Source organism: Candoia aspera, chromosome 1, assembly GCF_035149785.1.
Source record: "Candoia aspera isolate rCanAsp1 chromosome 1, rCanAsp1.hap2, whole genome shotgun sequence".
NCBI classification, from domain to species: Eukaryota; Metazoa; Chordata; class Lepidosauria; order Squamata; family Boidae; genus Candoia; species Candoia aspera.
Window position 1 is genome coordinate 260,085,174 of NC_086153.1, and position 18,760 is coordinate 260,103,933.

Sequence of the window (18,760 nt, forward strand, 5' to 3'; positions counted from 1 at the left end):
TGTTAGAATACAATTTCCATCATCCCCAGCTAACTTTCAGGAAATCTGTGGTATAATTTAGTTATACCAAAATCTCTTGTTTAAAAGAGTTAGTAAATACACTGCCTTAAACAGATTTCCAAATTAAGCAGAGATTGAAAAACAACTGAAAAACTAGCTTTAACTAAACATTCTGCAGATACCTTTAGATTTATATACATTAAAAAGCCCTACTGATTAACACATTCATCCATGCAAGAAGCATACATTTTCCTGATCAAATGTCAGTTACCAGTATCCCTTTAATTTGGCAAAGACAATCAGGAAAGACGATTTATTGCTACATTCACCAACAAAGAGGAGCACGGATCAAAATGCAGTTGAAATCCTGGCAGAGGAAATGTTTTTGTTTTTGTTTTACTAACAGTATACATTCTTGTCCTGAACTACATGGCTTTTGGCTGTGTATTCCTCACCAGTCCCAGGTGTCTTCAAAGTTCCTGAGGTGGCTGCCGTTTTCATCCTTGGCGTGGTAATGCCAACTTGAGCTGACATGCCCCGTCTCCAGGATCCCGTCTGTGAAATGACGATGTTCTTCCTTCCAGAAGTGCTTTTATCAGATTCATCAGACACATCAGAGGGATTCCTTCTCCATTTAGATCCAGACTCCATTTTTACACCACTGTCTGAGCCTCCATCTGATTTTTTTATTTCATCACCAGACCACAAGGAATTCCGCTCCACTTGGGAATGCTTTTCAGTGTCAGTCTGTTGGAAAAGAGAAATCAATCAACTTACACTGCCAACTTTTTTTTCCCTTCCATGATCCAAAATCAAATATTTCAACATTTCAATGATTCATACAGATAAGAATTCTGGCTTTTCATTTTTTAAAAAATAAGAGTAAGATACAAATCTACAAACAGAAAATTAAGGAATCTGTATTATATTTCTAATACACTTAAGTCAAAAAATGCAAACCAATCCCAAGCCATTCAACACTACATAAAACAAGATTAAAGAAAAAAATACATAAAAAGATCTATCTTGATGTTGTGAAGCTCCTTGTCCCTGTATTTTGCACAATACCTTTCATTGCAAAGCACAAACTCATTCACTTCAAATATGTGTTGTGCGCTTTTCCTTTGTTCTGCCTTCCTATCTCTTTGCTGGCAATTTGATCTGTGGAGCATGAAGAGGCAGCTTTTTGCAACACTAAAGATAAACGAGGCTTTCTATTTCAGCCTTGCACAAACTTCATCATCAACTGAGGTGAGAAATGTTTAGAAGTGACAATGATTCACAACTTCATCACACTAAATTTAAGCATCTAAGATTACTTATTTATCCATAATTAAATTTATCACTTTGAATTTACATGAATGATTAGGGTCCTTCAAATATAGTAGTATTCTATTTTTTCCTTCATCATGGTGGTTACAGAAGAGACAATGAGCTGGGCTGTATTCTGTTTTCACCCTCTTTGTTTCACTTGTACTGGCTTTATGAACTATCTGAAATCATTTGCAATTCAAATCCCTGACAGGGAGACTAACATCTACCAATGCCAAAACTAATTGAAAAACTGTGAACATGCTACACCAGTGTTTCTCAATCTTAGCAACTTTAAGATGTGTGGACTTCGACTCCCAGAATTCCCCAGCCAGCATGCTGGCTGGGGAATTCTGGGAGTCGAAGACCACACATCTTAAAGTTGCCAAGGTTGAGAAACACGGTGTTACACATATGGGAACCCAAAAAGAAGATGCTGAGAGATCCATCCTGTGTACCTTTTCTCCCAGTCTGGTTCTTCACCCTTTTGCTGCTTAATACAAATAAGCATAATTTTCTAACATTCATGGATTTCAAAATTTATGAAATTCACAGATTTCGAAGTGTAAAAGACTGAATAATCTGACACCAAATACAATTACAGAAATGAAAGGCGATGGCTTTAATTCATCAAATGGTAAATGTTTAGTTAGTTTTAAATCCAGGGTTGCACTGGTAGTGCCTTCAAACTTTCACAGTTCATTTATAAACCACAAAAGTGAATGGGGGCATTTTCTGTAATTCTCAGCAGGGGTGGGAGAGCAATGTCATTTTCTTCCCCAGAACGGCAAATAGATTTATTTCCGTTTCCCCCAAGCCTGATCTCCTCTAGATATGTGGACTTAACTTCCAAAATTCCAAAATTAATATGGCCATTAAGGAAAATTCTGGGATCTACAGTCCATATATTTGGAAAGCACCCAGTTTAAAGAAGGTTAATTTACCAGAAGAGCGGCACCTTTAAAAAAATCTTGTGCAAAACTGTTCCTTCAAGCAGCCTGACAACCATGTCTTTGCAGTAATACCCCACTACGTTAAAAGCATCACACAGTCATGTTTGGATGCTACTTCTTTGCCATCTTAAAAATGCATCTAAAAACACATTATGTCACAAAGTTCAAAGAAGGTATAATGGAGAAAATTTGGAAGAGTACTGTGAGATTAAATATAAAATAAAATTTATATATTTAATCTCTTAATATTTAATCTCTCTAATTAAATTTTAATCCAGGTAATTCTCTCTGCCTCTCCATGGAGAAGTTTCTTTGGCACTGTCAAAAACACACAGCAATCTCACCCTGGGCCACCCAGTTCTGAAATTTTACAAAAATGTTCAGAGCAGAACTCTGAGTTGTTTCTACATTTAAAAACAAGCATCTAGAATCAGGGTTTCCTGTATTTTGCCTAGATTCTGTCCATGCCTAGTAACTAGTTGATCCTTTAGGCTGCCTGTATAAATGGATGTCTCTAGCCCTTGTTGAGCTAAAGGTAAGAGGCAAAATATGCAAATGACACTTTGCCTGGTCCCCCTTCTGTTGTAGCCAACGAGACAACTCACTAGTAAGAGTGACAAGAGAAGCAGTGATTTCCAGAAAAAATGCTAGAGTCACACTTCAAATTTCCTGAGACAGAACTTCTATCAGCATTGCTAATAGAAAACAATGAAGAAATCTCCGTTATCGTGTACCCAGGATTGTACAGCTGCATTCCCAGGTGCAAGGCCTAGGATTTCTCTCTCAATGATTAGAATCTTTTTCTAAGTCTTTTGTCATGGGAAAAATGTGAAAACCATTATTCTCATATTGCAGTTTAGAGGGTTTGGCTAGAAGACTGTTTTAAAGCAATACTCAAGTATAGCTTATTATATTACAAGGGGGCAGCTGATTGTGAAAGTGTACTTTATAACTATCTCCCAGCATTATCCCATATTATACTTCACACAATGAGGTCAGACTGAGACTGAAAGTGTAGCATACACCAACCCTGTAGGGTTATCCTGTGTTGTTAATCCCATTTTAAAGTTGCATGAGGGTGGGGAAGGGAAGATTACATTGAAAAAGTAGCCTATCAGGATTCTACAATGTAGTTCACTGTTGTTACACCCTTACTGTAGATTACTGACAGGCTGCTTACAGTACAATGTAGTGCTCTCTTAAAATTGCAAGGCAAAGGTGGGACTGAAGTGCACTAAGATTGCTAGATAAAAAATTTCAATGGAGAACATTCCTAGGGCACAACAATTATTAGCCAATTTTAACTGCCATGGCTAAATCTTCCCACATCCATTCCAGCAAACAATTGCAAACAGAAACCTTAAACTGTGCAAAAGCCTTGAATTTCAAAATAATGAAAAACAATCATATTTTTCATACAAAATAAAGTCTAATATGTGTACTGTCTAATATGTAAATTAATATGTCTGGATCTGGGGAAGTGAAACAGGCAGTTCTACTGAGAAAAAAATTACTGGATGGCTGATCTGAAGCAGGGAAACTGCAGGTTCAGAAACGCCCGTACTTCTCCATTTCCAACTACTCATCCTGAAAGTGGCTTTTCCAGTTTATAAAAGCTGTTTGGAAATTAATCAACGTGTAATATCTGGCTTGCCTCCAAGAAACGGGTATTCCAAAATCAAAATCAGTAATGAAGGATGCTATAAAAACCACAGCACTCTGAGGGCACGTAGTACAGCTATTAATTCAACTAAATTAAAGCTAAGATTTGCTTTGTCAGTGCTTCATTGGTAGATATTTGGAACATTACGTGTATGCTCCTGAAGTCCTCGACAGAAAGAAGATAGGATATAAACATGCTAAATAAAAATTTAAAAAGACGTTGCTGAAATCTCAAATTCAAAACAAGGATGGCTATGCAAGATCTTGGATTCCATTCCCAAAAACTGCTTTAGAAGGTGTGAGAGTGTGACAAGTATGGCACCTGTTGGCAATACCTTAAAGCAGCATGGCTTTTTCCCAGGATCCCTTCCTGTGCACCCCAAAGCACCTTTTGGAGATGGAATCTGAAATGCCACCGAGCAGCACAAAACAGGTCTGGAAATCTCCCTCCATCTCTTCCCCAGCTGTTCCAGATATGGAGTTAAATCCAAATGTTTCCACCCATGAATTAAAATTCTGTTGAAAAAAGCATTCACAAGACAACTTTTCCAGGAAGGCGGGCACTTCCTGTAAATGGAATGAAAGTATTGGATGCAACCTATCTGTTCACCCTAAACCACATAATACAACTATACAAATTAAGCAAACTGAATAAACATGGATATTTGCTTCAAAGATGAAGCAATTAGTTTTGGTTAATTTAGGGGTTTTAAATGCAGAATATGAATTTTATTCTGGCAGAAAGGTCAGAACGGTCAGCATCCAGTGCAATCACTCTGTGAAAGAAGCTCAGAGAAGGGTTCCTCTGGTGAATGAGGCTCTTGTTCTACAACAGAAGCTCCTTCCATTCATGGAGCAATTGCACTGGATTCCATCCAGTGTAAAAAGTCTCAAGATACATTTTCTTCATAGACACAGATTATTGTGTGCTAAGGAAAGCAAATACTCTGTCATACATATGCCAGCCTACCTGTTTAACAGAGGGTTGTTCTTTTCTCCCAATACTCCATAAGGCACATTTTAAAAGTAGTGTACCTCATTTTTTTAGTTAAATAATAAAATACAGGGAATAATTGAAAGAAAGCTTGTTGCTACAGACTGTAATTTTGCAAGAAATCAACCTACAGGCAGAGGTCAATCACCTCATTTAATATGTGAATAATAATTTAGACACATAGACTTACGTTCTTTCTTGGTATTAGCAAAATACTTGTGATTCTTCTAATTTAGCACACAGAGTATACATAAAATTGTATTTGCTCCAGCTTTTGAATTCTCCCAGAAGTGAGATGACTCAGTGCATTTATAGTTAAGGCACACACATATAAAAACAAAAAACAAAAACAAAACATAGAATTCCTATTTATTCCTAGTCCATCACATTGCTTTTCATTTATAAAGACTAGCTGGGTGGAGGAGAAATTCATGTGATTCACATTTTGATGTGAATTTATCTAATTTGTACTTCCTGAACTAATCTGTGAATCTGAAGCTCTGATGTGTTTTTCTGAATTTTGAGCTGTGGTCCTCAAAACAAAAATGTGCATGGGGAATAGCAAACAAGAATAGATAATTTCAGGAGAAAGTGCTTGCAAAAGTGTGTATACATGAAAAATGCAGAGTAAAAAAAGGATAACAGGAGAAATGTGCCTGAAAATAAATTTTGTGTGGACTTTAAGAAGTCTGGCAGCACCTTTTTGGCTAACTAATTTTATTAAAAGGGACAAGCTTTAAATTAAATGTGTAGTCAAAAAGGTGCTACCAGACTCCTCCTGATCTTTTGCCACCAGAGACTAACATGGCTCTCTTTCTCCACCTTCTCCTGCCATAGTGACGGTTAGGAATAATCAAGATGCAGTCATTTTTCCAACAAAGCACATTCATCATCTGGACTGGTGTGATAATCAGAACAAAGATGATACCGTTTTTAGGAGATGTTTTCTATTTGTCTAGAAAGGTGTGCTGAGAATTCTGGGAAGATTATTTTAATTTTCTATAAATGATACTTATGGGAGGAAAATGTGAGCTGTAGCTGTAGCTTTTTTCAATATGTAATTTTAAGGGGCACTCCAAAACCAGGGCACAGAGCATCAAGTTTAGAATTCAGCACTAGCAATTTCAAACTCAGGTAATGAAATCCCCCATTTACAACCAGAGGCAAAACTCTTTCATGCAACCACGGCTATGCACTCTATGACAAGCAAACAAAGGGTAATACGATTCCTGCATTGGTGTACAAAGGCAATTTAACACTTCACGGCAACTCCATGATATATTAAAAACTGTTATTAAAGTAATTTTTAGTTCTAGTAAAAAAGGGGTGGGGGAAGAAAGTGATAACAACAAAATATTTATAAAATAGTAACAGTTAGAAAGGGTACACAATTTGACCCTCATTTAGAAGAACCCCCAAACTGATCCTCCAAAGCAATTTGTGTGTGTGTTTAAGATAGACAGATGGGGTATTTGTATGTGCATAAAAAGAATTATGTGTGTTATACAGAAAGCAACATAAACAGAATATATATTATCCCAACATATATGTTAATACTTTGGGGTCCAAAAATTATTAAAAACTACTATCTGATCCAGAATTCTTTACCATGTTGTCTGTTGGTTAGGAATACTGAAAGTTTGATGAATATGAAAGAAATACTAGAATGTAATTTTCTTGTGAAAAGCTGCCAAAAGCTGCTTTTAACTTGTAACAACATGCAGGTTTGGAAAATCAGAATATACTTAATTAAATAGCAAGTGTTCATATTTCCACTGAGAATGTAATAACATTTAACCTTTTGTGCGACCATAATTAGATTTCTATTCCTTGATGAATATATGTAAACAATATGGCCAGTTCTCAAATATGAAGTGTCTGTGTGAGTAGGACTGCATATTTGTAAAAGCACTTAACACCATATTATGGACTTCAGACATACAAGTACTGCTAAACATCCCCAAAATCTGCTCTGGAGTGTCTCTGAATTTTTTTCTAAAGACTTGAGGATACAAAGGAGGCTGTCTAAGAGAGACAGTCCAATTCTTTCTGCTGGCAGATGGGTAGCACTGGACATACGGTAACCCTTCATGTTCTGAACATGAAGGGAGCTAGTGACAGCACAATTCTAGTCCTGTTTCCCCTTCAGTCAACAGAGCTGGGGGCATTCAGTAGTTCCTCTCTAATCTCACCCCCCCATATCATTTATTCAAACCTTGTCACCTGTTTCAGTCATGTATCGCACAATTGGCCATTTAAGCACATAAATGGAAATACTGTACAACATTAAGCAAGGACATTAGCATGGATAATTCATTATTCTAATATGGCCCCATCTCTATAATCTTCATTATCTCTAGAAGCAAGCATCAGATTTTTATAACTGTTGTTGCTATGCTCAATTAATAAATGCATTTAGAAGTCAGCCTTGACATTCTGCAATTATTTATTCTCTTAGTTACAAGCAACAAAATGAACCCACTTAGTGTTCAGGGTAGTGAATGCCTTCAGCATGATTATAACTTACCTGAAACCTAAGAGAAGCCTTACCTGGGAATCTAGGTTCTTCCGTGAGGATGCAGGGGTGTTGGCATAAGAGCTGATGGAGGAGCTTGTATTAATGTCATCAGTGCTGAGGTTATCTATGGTATCACTGATACCACTGCTGACAGAACTGCTGTCATCCCAGCTGCAGAGAGACAAAAGAATTCCCATAAAGAAAAGTCAAATAAGCAACTACCAGTACACCAAGAAAGCAGAGCTTTAAGAAAATATTAAGATCCCATTGACTTAGGCTATTTTCAAAATCTTCCAATATAATCCAGGGATATCCTAGGCAAACATCTCAGGTAATTTTTCACACAACTCTTTTAGACATTTTTTTTAAAGGTTGCTTTTAAAGAAACACAAAATCATGCTAACACAAAACTTGGACGGAACAAGAGAAGCAACCGGAATTTAGAGAACAGTGAACAAAATCATTCTGGATTTAAAAATAACTATCCAGAAGTCATTATGTCCCTATAGTATTTAAGGAATTCTTATTTTAATTATTAATAACAAATAGTTTCCAAACTTTAAAAATGTGTTACAGGAATTGATTGCATTTCTTGTTCCCATAATTCTGTATGGAAGGCAATCATTCTTCTCACAAATAATGGGCTTATCATTGTTATTATTATCAGCAGCAATTCTGGAACTTGTGCAGACCAGCTGTTCACGGGCTTGTGGTGAAGCTGGGCTTATATGGTTTGAAGTGGCTGAATTTCTTCTGTTTTTGGAGGGGGAGCACAGTTTAAAATCCCACTGCCAACCGCCTCTCCCATTTTGGAGTTCTCATAAAGTTAGCTGCTCTCTTACCAGCTGTTTTCCTGATATTGTTGTATCTTAGGTATACAGCAGTATACGACTTTTATTATTCAGAAGATCAATTGTTGGTAAACCTTCTAATATTTTATTTAAAGACACCACTGTATGAAAAATTAGTATAACATGTGAGTGGCTTCTTTTAAGGGGTACATCAAATAACCTTGATGTTTACTTATAGAATCATATTTTACTTTTTTAAAAGGGCCACCTATATTTCTCTCTTCTTTTAAATATACCATCTATTTCCTTTATTTTCCCTCTCTTTACTCTGTGCTCCCTTCTCTCCCCAATACAAATTCTCTTACTTTTCTGCACGGCCTTCCTTGTAAGGAAGTATCTTGTTAACCCTTTACTTGCATTCCACCAAGCAACAATTTATCATGTCATCATTGGTTATTTAATTATATGGGAAATTATAGAGAACATTTCCTCTGTCCCAATTTTACCAATGTTTCATAGAAGCTTCCCACAATATACTATTAAGATAAATATATATAGATCATTATGCACAATTGCCAAGTGCGTTTGGTGCAAGAATACCCATGTATTGAGGTTACGATATTCCCCTACCAATAAGCAGGGCTGGGAAATATCATATGTGGCAGAGTGAAGTGGTCCTTAGGAACTGGATAGGCGTGATCGAGAAACCAGAAACTATCAAATGAAGCGAACTTTGAACTGCTTCAAAGAGGAACTCATTTGTGTTCCTCAGGGATACCTTCAAAGTGCACCTGTGTGCAAACCACCTTTCTTAGATGTCCCTGACAGGAGGATCTGACTTTTCAACAACCTTCTCAATATACAGACTTCTAAATTCAAGTGCAGTTGGCAGAATGTAATGTAGGAGAAGAGATGTATCTAAAAGGACCCTGCTGACCCTAATTTCCAAAATTTTAACTAATGAATGATCATATCCCTCAGTTTTTAAATAACCTATTTTTTTCTACCAAGTACAAAGGCAAGGTTAGCAGGTTCAAAACTACAGATGCAGTTTTTCAATCCCCTGAACATGTGAATGTAGCCCAGAAAGTAACACAACTGCACATGCTTTATCAATTGCTTTATCATTTGCAGCTTTCATATTACATACAACTGCAAAGAGTTGAAAAAAGAATTTTGAAAAAAGAATTTAATATTTATACATTTTTCAGAGGCAGCCCTAGGGAATTATTAGGCACTCACCTAGCTGTTTGCAATACATTCTGAAATATAGCATATAAAGAGTAGCTGGAAAAGATGAACTCAGAAGATATGATCTGGGATTGAGCTGCACCAATTTGGTACGTTTCTGTCAGATTATGATTTGGGTCAGATGTACTAGTTCTTATTACTGATTCAGAATGCATGCTCCTCTCCTCTTTCTTGCACAAAAAAAGTTTCTTCTATCCCTTCCATTATTACCTACCTTTCTGCTATGGTATTTTAGCAGTGGCCCTCAGACTGTATAATAATAATAATAATAATAATAATAATAATAATGATAATAATAACAGGAGGAGGAGGAGGAAGAGAAAGACAAAGAATTGGAGAAGATCCTAAAGTATCAAGAACCAAAAAACGAAGTTGAAAGATTATGGCATAAACCCGCAGTGGTGGTCCCAGTGGTTATCGGCATACTGGGTGCCATACCCCAAAAAAACCTTGGATGGCACTTAAAAAATCTGTGCATTGACAAAATTTCCATCATCAATTAGAAAAGGCCCCACTGCTTGAATCTGCACATATAGTACATCAATACATTACAACATCCTAGGTTCTTGGAAAGAACTCAGTGCAAATGAAGGCCAACATCAGCTAAAGAACTGGCAGCTGTGATTTCACATTGTTGTGTATACAATAATAATAATTTAATAAATTTATATGCTGCCCAACTCCCAATGACTATAAAAACTGGGCTCCAATGACCACTAGCCAGAAGTAGCATTTGATTTTGATTATTACTTTTTATGATGGCATATTTTGTCAATCAGCAATACAGTAGATTAAATATCTCCTGATTAAACAGATCTTTCTCCCATTTCTTTGAATTGAGAGAGAGGTAGAGAGATCAATCTAATCTCTGTCCAGGCATATAATTCCAATATATATTAAAGTGAACAATGATATTTGCACGGAAGGTGCAAAAGGATGGGAAAAGGGGCCATACAATCTAACACTCACTGCTAAAGAATTACATTGTTTTTTTCCTTAAGCAGCAAGTGTATCTTTCTCTTGGTACTACAGAGAAAAACTTATGCTGTAATATATCCTATTGAAGCTTGTGGGAGGTACAGATGACAAAATGTATGATAGATCTATGAAAGCACATTCTCATCTTCTCAATAAATGAAATCCAAAATGGTTCTTTAAATAACTTCATTACAAAAATTAGTGTTGCTACTCCTATGCATCAGTATTTCAGTGGTTAAATTCTAAAGGTAAAGATACAAAAGGGAAATACAACAGCTCTCCTAAGTCTTGCATTCCAGACTGTAAGCAAATATTGGATTGTTACAATTTAGCTAAGGCAATTAAAAACTTAATGTCAACAAAAATCTATTCAGCTATAACTTCTTTTCACTCACTTGACCAATCAAATGAAATGTATGTTGGATGCTGGAAATCATGTGAATATTTAAAGGCAGCATTATTTTGCCTCATATTCCATCTTAATGAAAAGCATAACTTTAAAAAGACTGAAAAAAATGTTGGAATATGTTCCATGAAGTGAGACATTAAACTGTGAGAGGATAGATACAGTTTCTTCAAATGAATGTAATAAGGCCTCCTTGAACTGTGCAAAATTTTCCATTTATAACTTATTAAGGTTTGATGATTTTAATGTACTTATGGTCTGTAAACTGCCATGAGTCTATATGGAGTCAACTCTTTAAAGATATGACAGATAAACAAACAATCCCTGGTGTTGTGAACCAGAATCATAAGAAATCTCCTTTCACCCAAACTCTGAAGCTGATGTCAGAAATAAAGAAAAGAATACGTGGTATGGACTGGCCTAGGTAACAATGGGAGGGGTCACAGATTCACAGGATCCACTGTCCTCTCAGGTTTTCTAGTACATTCCAAAATTGGATCCCTGGATCTAGCAATCTTTGGTAACTATTGTCCAGTCTCCAACCTTTCCTTTTTAGAGAAGGTCAATGAACCTGTCGTGGGATACAGTTACAGAGTTCCCTAGAAGATTATCTACATCTTTGTCAGCCAGGATTCAGGCTTGGGTGTGGGGCCAAAATAGTTTTGGTTATTCCAGTGTGATCTTTCCTGGTACCTCCTGGATGGGGGCAAGGCACCGCTCCTGATCCTAGTAAACTCTCAAAGGCTTTCATGATATACTTTGTACCACCAGAGGGTTGAGGCTGAACACACTGTCCTGTAGGGGTCCTGCTCCTTCCTGAGAGGGCAGTTCTGATTGGTGGTTGTGGGGATGACAGATTAGCCTGGTGGCCTCTCTCTTGTGGGTTATCACAGGGTTCAGTCCTCTCCTTTTGCTTTTTAGCATCTATATGAAGCCATTAGGGGAGGCCATCTGGTGGTCTGGGGTAAATACCATCAGTATGCTGATGATTCTCAAATTGTACATAACCACCCTAGGCCTGACTGAAAATGCCATAGAAGCTTTGTCTTGGTGCTCGGAAGCTGTGAGGATCTGTATTGGAGACAACAGGCTAGAAGATGGAGTTGTTTTTGTTCATTCCAGTTTTCTATCAACTGCAATGCTGCTTCTTAAGGGGGTAGTAAGTCTGTAACTTGGGGGTCATCCTGACCTCCTAGCAGATGGAGGTTATGATTAGGAGGCCATTTAGCCAGCTCTGGCCAGTACACCAGCTGCAGCCTTCGCTTGCTACTGTGGCTCATGATCTCTGTCCTGTTCAGACTATGAGACGACCAGGCAGAATTACTATTAAATTCTTTATTTACAGTAACTATTTACAACAGCAAAAAGTCCTTGTAATAGATTAGGCAATGCAATTCAATCAAGTCCACCCAGGCAGTAAAGGACACCCAGGCAAGGCTGCAGGTTCAGATTGTGGCAAAGGAGCGAGGCAGAACTTAGCTAATTCTCTTATTGAAGCTGTAAGACTCGGTGGAGCTAGAGTGCGTGATAAAGAGGAGGCTTGAGCCACAAATCTGTGAATGGGCACACAAGTTGGACTAGGCTGGAATGCAGAGGCTAGACAAGGCTGGACTGGAGCATCCAGGCAAAGCTTGGATCTGGAGACAAGGCTGGACTGGGCAGGAGCATCAAGGTGAGGCTCAGATCTGGAGACAAGGCTGGACAGGGCTGGAGCATCTAGGCGAGGCTCGGATCTGGAGACAAGGCTGGACTGGGCTGGAGCATCAAGGCGAGGCTTGGATCTGGAGACAAGGCTGGACTGGGCTGGAGCATCTAGGTGAGGCTCGGATCTGGAGACAAGGCTGGACTGGGCTGGAGCGTCTAGGCGAGGCTCGGATCTGGAGACAAGGCTGGACTGGGCTGGAGCATCAAGGCGAGGCTTGGATCTGGAGACAAGGCTGGACTGGGCTGGAGCGTCTAGGCGAGGCTTGGATCTGGAAACAAGGCTAGACTTGACAAGAACATCACGACAAGGCTTGAAACTTGAGGCAAGACCAAATTGTGCTAGAGCAACAAGGTGAGGCTTGGAACTAGATGCGAGGCTGTGCTCGGCAGGGATGGCAAGGAGAGGCCCGACTGGAGCGGTGTGTGCAGGAAGCAGGTCCACGATGACAGGAGAGGCTGGCTCTGGTTCCACAGTGGCTATAGGCAAGGCTTCCGACTGAGGTAAGGACTCTTCCGCAGATGCTGTGAGCTCAAAGGATCAGTTGTCTCCAGCAGCTTGCTCTTGGTGGGCCTGCCTGTTAAAATGATCCTTTCCATGCCTTTTCTCATGTGCAGCCAATCAGGCTGCCTTTTCATTCACGCGCTTCTGTGTTCGTCTTTCTCAAGCACTGATTGGAGGATTTAAATCTCCTTCCGAAGTTTGTCCAATCAGCATCTCTAGTTTCTCCCGCTCTGCTAAGTCACTTCTGGTTTTTATTTCTCCAAATCCTTCCTGCTAAGTTTCGATTTCCCCTTCTGACTCAAGATAAGTTTTGTTTTCAGAGTCAGAAGCAGACTCAAAGTTCACAATCTCATCACCATCTTGGACTACTGCAATGCATTCTACAGAGGCTGTCTTTGAAGACCACTCAGAAACTACGGTGGTTCTAGAATGCAGTGGCCCACATGTTGTCAGGCACTCATCACTATGATCATGTGCCACCAGTTCTGCAGACCCTGCCCTAATTCCCAAAAGGTTTCTGGGTATACTTCAAAATGCTGGTTTGGCATAAACTCTTTAACGGCTAGGCACCTGGATACCTTTGGGACTACCTCCTCTAACCCTGTTTGACCTGACCAATAAGTCTCTCTCTAGAGAAACCTCTGATGGTGCCCCATTTCTGGAAACTACAGCGGTTAAGATCAGGAAGCATTTCCTTGTGATGGTCTCAGTTCTTTAGAATAGCCTCCCTCTGGAGATGAGATTAGCTCCGTTTTTAATACCCTTCCAGAAGCTTATTAAAACCAAGCTATTCCAGAGGGCTTTGGGGTGAATTGGGATGCTATCAGGGTCATATGATTTGGTTTTAATTTTAATCTAATGTAGACATTAGATTGAATTGCATTTACTGTGGACATTTCATTCTTGCTCTTTTACTGCTGTGAATGGCCAAGAGTCCTGAGATGTGGCAGTATACTTAAATCTGATTAGTCAGCCAGTCAATCAATAGGTTCAATGAAAAAAATAAAAAAGGCAGTTGTGGTGGCAAAAGATCAGCTCCCTAACTTCTATCTGCTGTCGAGAGACCACCAAGACGCCCAATTTGTCAGAGACATTAATGTTGGAGTGCCATTTTTTGGAAAGTAAGATTGATATTTCCAAGCTGGAGATACGAAGTAAAGTAAGGAGCTATCAACCAGTAAAGACTCAATATGACACCCCTAGATCTTACTCAGATTATATCCTCTTTTAGCCCAAAAGACTTTTCCGAGTAAATGCTGCTTCTCTAGAGCTGCTCAGAATAGATTCATTATAGTTACTGGGACTTCAGTTAGTCAGGATTAATTTAAATCCCACTGATTTCAATTAATCTATTTCAACAAGTTTATTTTAAGCAGATCTAGGGATACGGGATCCAATCTCCACAATATTTCTTGCAATAGCATGCAACATTTCTTCAGTTTGTTTATTATTCTGATTATCTATATAATGAAGGATTTTCCTAGGTTGGATCCAGCAAGTTTACTTTCCCATAATTCCACAGGAGAGTAAATGTTGCTGATTATATTCAGAGCAACTTCACATACACATACATAATCATGAAATTCTAGAGCTGATATGAATATTTTTATTTAATTTTCTGTATTGTTTTAATTGTTTGTTTTTTATTATTGTTAGCCGCCCAGAGTCTGAGATGGGTGGCTATATTAAATAAGTAAGTAAGTAAGTTTAGAACTACAATATGCAAAATACATATTTCCTATAACATGCTTAACAATAGTAATTTTCAAAAGTGCATTGTGTCTGCACACAATCACTTTTGTGATGAATATGAACCTTGCTAAATTAGGCATTGCTCAGTGTGGTCAGCCTCTTCAGAAAAGTAGTATAACAAAACTGATGCTTTTCAAGAATATATACATTATTCTCCGACAGTCAAATGTTACTGCTCAGCATTGCTCAGATATTCAAAGATTTGCAAACCAGGTTAAGTACAGAACTGTCAAAAGTAAACTTAATATTGCAAAATCTCATTGTTATTTCCAAGAAATATCATTACTCTAATGATTTGTTTGCATTTGTCTACTAGGAATAGTCAGGTATATATATTTTTCAGAAATTCTTCCCAACCAAGAATGACATTCAGGTGCTTTTAAGAGGCCTACTGAACTGGAAAGAGGTAGAAGGTATTTTCCTGTGTACCAACTAAGTAATATATTAAGAGTTTGAGTGTAACTTTCTTTGTAGTTAAAAAAAAACCCACAAAGGTTATCTTACACTTCAGAGGGGAAGGCCTTGTGGCATTTACACTGGTAACTTTCTAAATCCCTTCTTTCTAAAACAGCTCATGTGGCATTTCAAACTGGGAATTCATTTGCTAAATTCCCTTTTTCTAAAACATCGGCTATTCATTTCTTTCAGTGTAGAAGCCAAACATCACAGCATAAAAGAGAATTCTTAAAGGAAGGAAAAGGCCACAGAGCATGTTTAGTTGTACCATAAAACAAGCCGGAATCGCTCTTTCAAACGTGTCCCTTAGGGGACACACTTTATCAATGAAAAGTGGGTTAGAAATCCTATCTAAACTCATTCACTCTGTATTGGATTGTGGATTATCTTTCTGCTACAAAAATGTAATGCTCATAGAATATGGTTTTTTAAAGTTTATTAAGGAAAGAATTCAGGGTGTTTAAGAAGAAACTTTTTTAAAAAAAATCCAATAAAAGATGTATGCTTTTGAAAACTGCTGAGTAGTAACAAGATACTATTTTTCCCCATTATAAGCTATAGGAAGTCTCTGATTACAACTCATTTATCAGCTCTGTCTTTTTGAGAACTTTTAAATCTTGTTCAGCCATAAATAAAATTAATAGTCTAAATTATACAATTTACAACCCAAAGCAGGACCGTAATAAATAACAATAACAGACATGCTTATAAAAAAAATGTGATTTTTTAAATTGGCATTTTTTAAAAAATGAAGTGAAGTCTGTAATGCCCTAAAATCTTTGATTAGAAGATGTAGGTTAACTCCCTTAAGTGCCTTAGCTATATTACAGTACAAATACTTACTAAGGGAACTCGCTTTTAACAAAAATTAGCTGGACTCTATTGGAGTACAATTCCCTTTATCCCCAGTAGATATGGAAGGCTGGCCTAAGAAACCAACCCCTTTAAAGACAAGGAATAAAGCAAGTAAAACAACTCAGAACCCAGCACTTTTGCAATCTTCAAGGCACTCTAAGATCTCACCCCTGAAATTGATTTGCAAAATAGACATTATTCTGTCTCTGCCCCTTTTAACAATATATCTGCATAACCACATTTCCTGCATACCCTGGCAACCAACCAACCAACCAATAAATAAATAAATAAACTGGTTAAGCTGTGGCCTTTGGCTGAAAAACAGGTTTCCCACTGCTGAGATATATAACTTCAGGTCAAAAGACAGAATGAGCACAAATCAACTGAAGAGAGATCAGAGCAATATACAAAGACATCTTACCAATGTCATGGTGGCCCTACAATTTCAGAACATAATTAAAAAAAGAAAAACACATGTACATACAAACTTAACCATCATGTCATTCCCTTTTAGGGCAAGAAACATTATGCACAGAAAAGAATGGAGATAGCAAACAAAGAAATTAAATACAGGATACAAAAGAAAATGTAACTAAGTCTGATTTACTCTACATCCCCATACTTTTCTTCCTCTGCAAGCCATCTTCACTTTTATCATGTTTATAAATCCATTAATACAATGTCTTCTGTTCTTTAAACTTCTTGCTTCTCACTTGAGCATCACATGAACGCCATTTAACTATGATTTCCTCAGTTTCCATTCCTCTTGACCCAGTCACAATTCTCACATAAGAGAAATTTGTCTTGTGAGTGGATACTTGTTCATTCTCTCAAACTACCTCAGTGCCATTTCTTTCACACTAGTCACTGATTTTCGTATTAAATCCCCATCCCTTCCTCCCTCCCTTATTCACTCCTGACCTGATCACATCTTGCTATTAGCCTCAATAGCAGGTGACTACCTCTGAAGGCCATCTGTTGGAGACTAGTAGGCTTCCTTGTGCACAGTCAGCCACCGTGAGAACAAACTGCTGGACTAGATGGGCCATGGGTCCAATCCAGCAGGGCTTATGTCCTTATGTTTTACTGCACACACTTAAGTAACCCATTCCCATGTTATGGTGAAATTAATATGATTTAAAGGTAACTGTAAACCTTTGCCTGATTTTATTTATGAACCACATTGAGATTCAGGTAGCATATACAAACAAACAAAGAAACAAGCAAACAAAATAAATACTATTCTGCCCTATCGCAAAAATTACCATTTTTTATTTTTAGAAAAACCATTCAAACTAGGTAGCAATCGTAATTTCCCAAGTAACAGTGAAGTAACTGAACTACAATATTTCACACTCTTAAAAGCAAGCAACAATAACTCCATTGATACAAGCTTAAGAATATGTTTCAGACCAGTGAAACGATATTAAAAATCCATGCCAAATATCCAGACAAAATTACTTAAAAGCAGTATTGAGTGCTGCTCTCAACTGAAGTTTTTGTTGCTTTAAATTCCATCAGCAAACCAAATAATTTTTAAGTTGTACAGAAATAAGATTCATAATAACCCATTCATTACTGCCAAGACATTTCCCATTTTATACTTTGTACACACAAGGATTGTGAATTCTTAGTGACTAGATTATTTCATATTTCTCCCTACAAGAACAATTTTTGCTTTGTTAAGCCTGATTTTCATGTTCAGATTTGCCAGTCTTCTTCAACGTCTCAGCCTTCAGATGCTTTGAACTTAATTCCCATAATTTCCAGCCAGCATAGTCCAAAAGATGAGGAGAAAGAAATTTTAAGAAAGCTGTGCTAATTTCACTTTCACTTATTTTTCCAGTATCTGTTGATCTATAGTTATATCTTACTGGGTATCTGTATGATCTTTTATTTGTTTAAAACGTTTGTATGGCTTAACTCAACCAAAGTGACTCTGGGCAGCTTAGAGAAAAAATCCACAGAATGTAATAGAAATAATGCAAAGGCATAATACATAAACCAATAAGCAACAATGAAATAATAAAATGGTGATCTAAACAAAAATGACACTATCATCCAATCAGGGCTCGAACACCTCACGACCCAAAGAGTCATTGATTATTATATCAATGCAGTAACACAACAAAAAAGTTGCCCCTCCCGTTCACTTGGTCCCTGAGATTATTTCTCAGTTTAAATTTTAGGACATTTTATATCATTAAAGTTTGTTTGTTTACTTGCTAAGGTTTATATGGGGCTCAGTCAAAATGACTCTGAGCAGCCTATACTCCGCAGTACTAGGTTTAAAGTACATTATAAATCATAATTTTCAAATCGCTAACAGCACAATAGTAAAATCAGAATCATAGCCACCATACAGCCATATTCATCTAGATGCACAACAAATGTCTGGCACCACTTCTTCACAACCAACTCAATAGTCAATTCTTTTCAAGCTGTAGAACATGTTAATTAAAAAAACAAACAAGCCCTGGAACCCTGATCAAGGGGCAAGCTTTAGAGACAGAAAATTATCTCTGTTTGAGTCAACTTTTTTTTAGTCTTTCATGGCACCCCATCAAGATTTTGCAGAACCCCAGAGTTCCACCAAACACTGTTCGAAAAACCCAAGCAGAGAGAGT

The 18,760-nt window shown here is 37.6% G+C and overlaps 1 protein-coding gene across 4 annotated transcripts in view; it reads right to left on the reverse strand.

Moving 5' to 3' along the window:
• NAV2 (neuron navigator 2) overlaps nt 1-18,760 on the reverse strand; it is a 307,499-nt gene that overhangs the window by 59,775 nt on the left and 228,964 nt on the right. For all 4 annotated transcript variants that reach the window (XM_063289573.1, XM_063289572.1, XM_063289571.1 and 1 more), the window contains 2 exons: nt 7,471-7,609; nt 456-747 (listed from right to left, as the gene is read on the reverse strand). In XM_063289573.1, the coding sequence (XP_063145643.1) occupies nt 456-747; nt 7,471-7,609 (431 nt within the window). The remainder of the gene's footprint in view (nt 1-455; nt 748-7,470; nt 7,610-18,760) is intronic.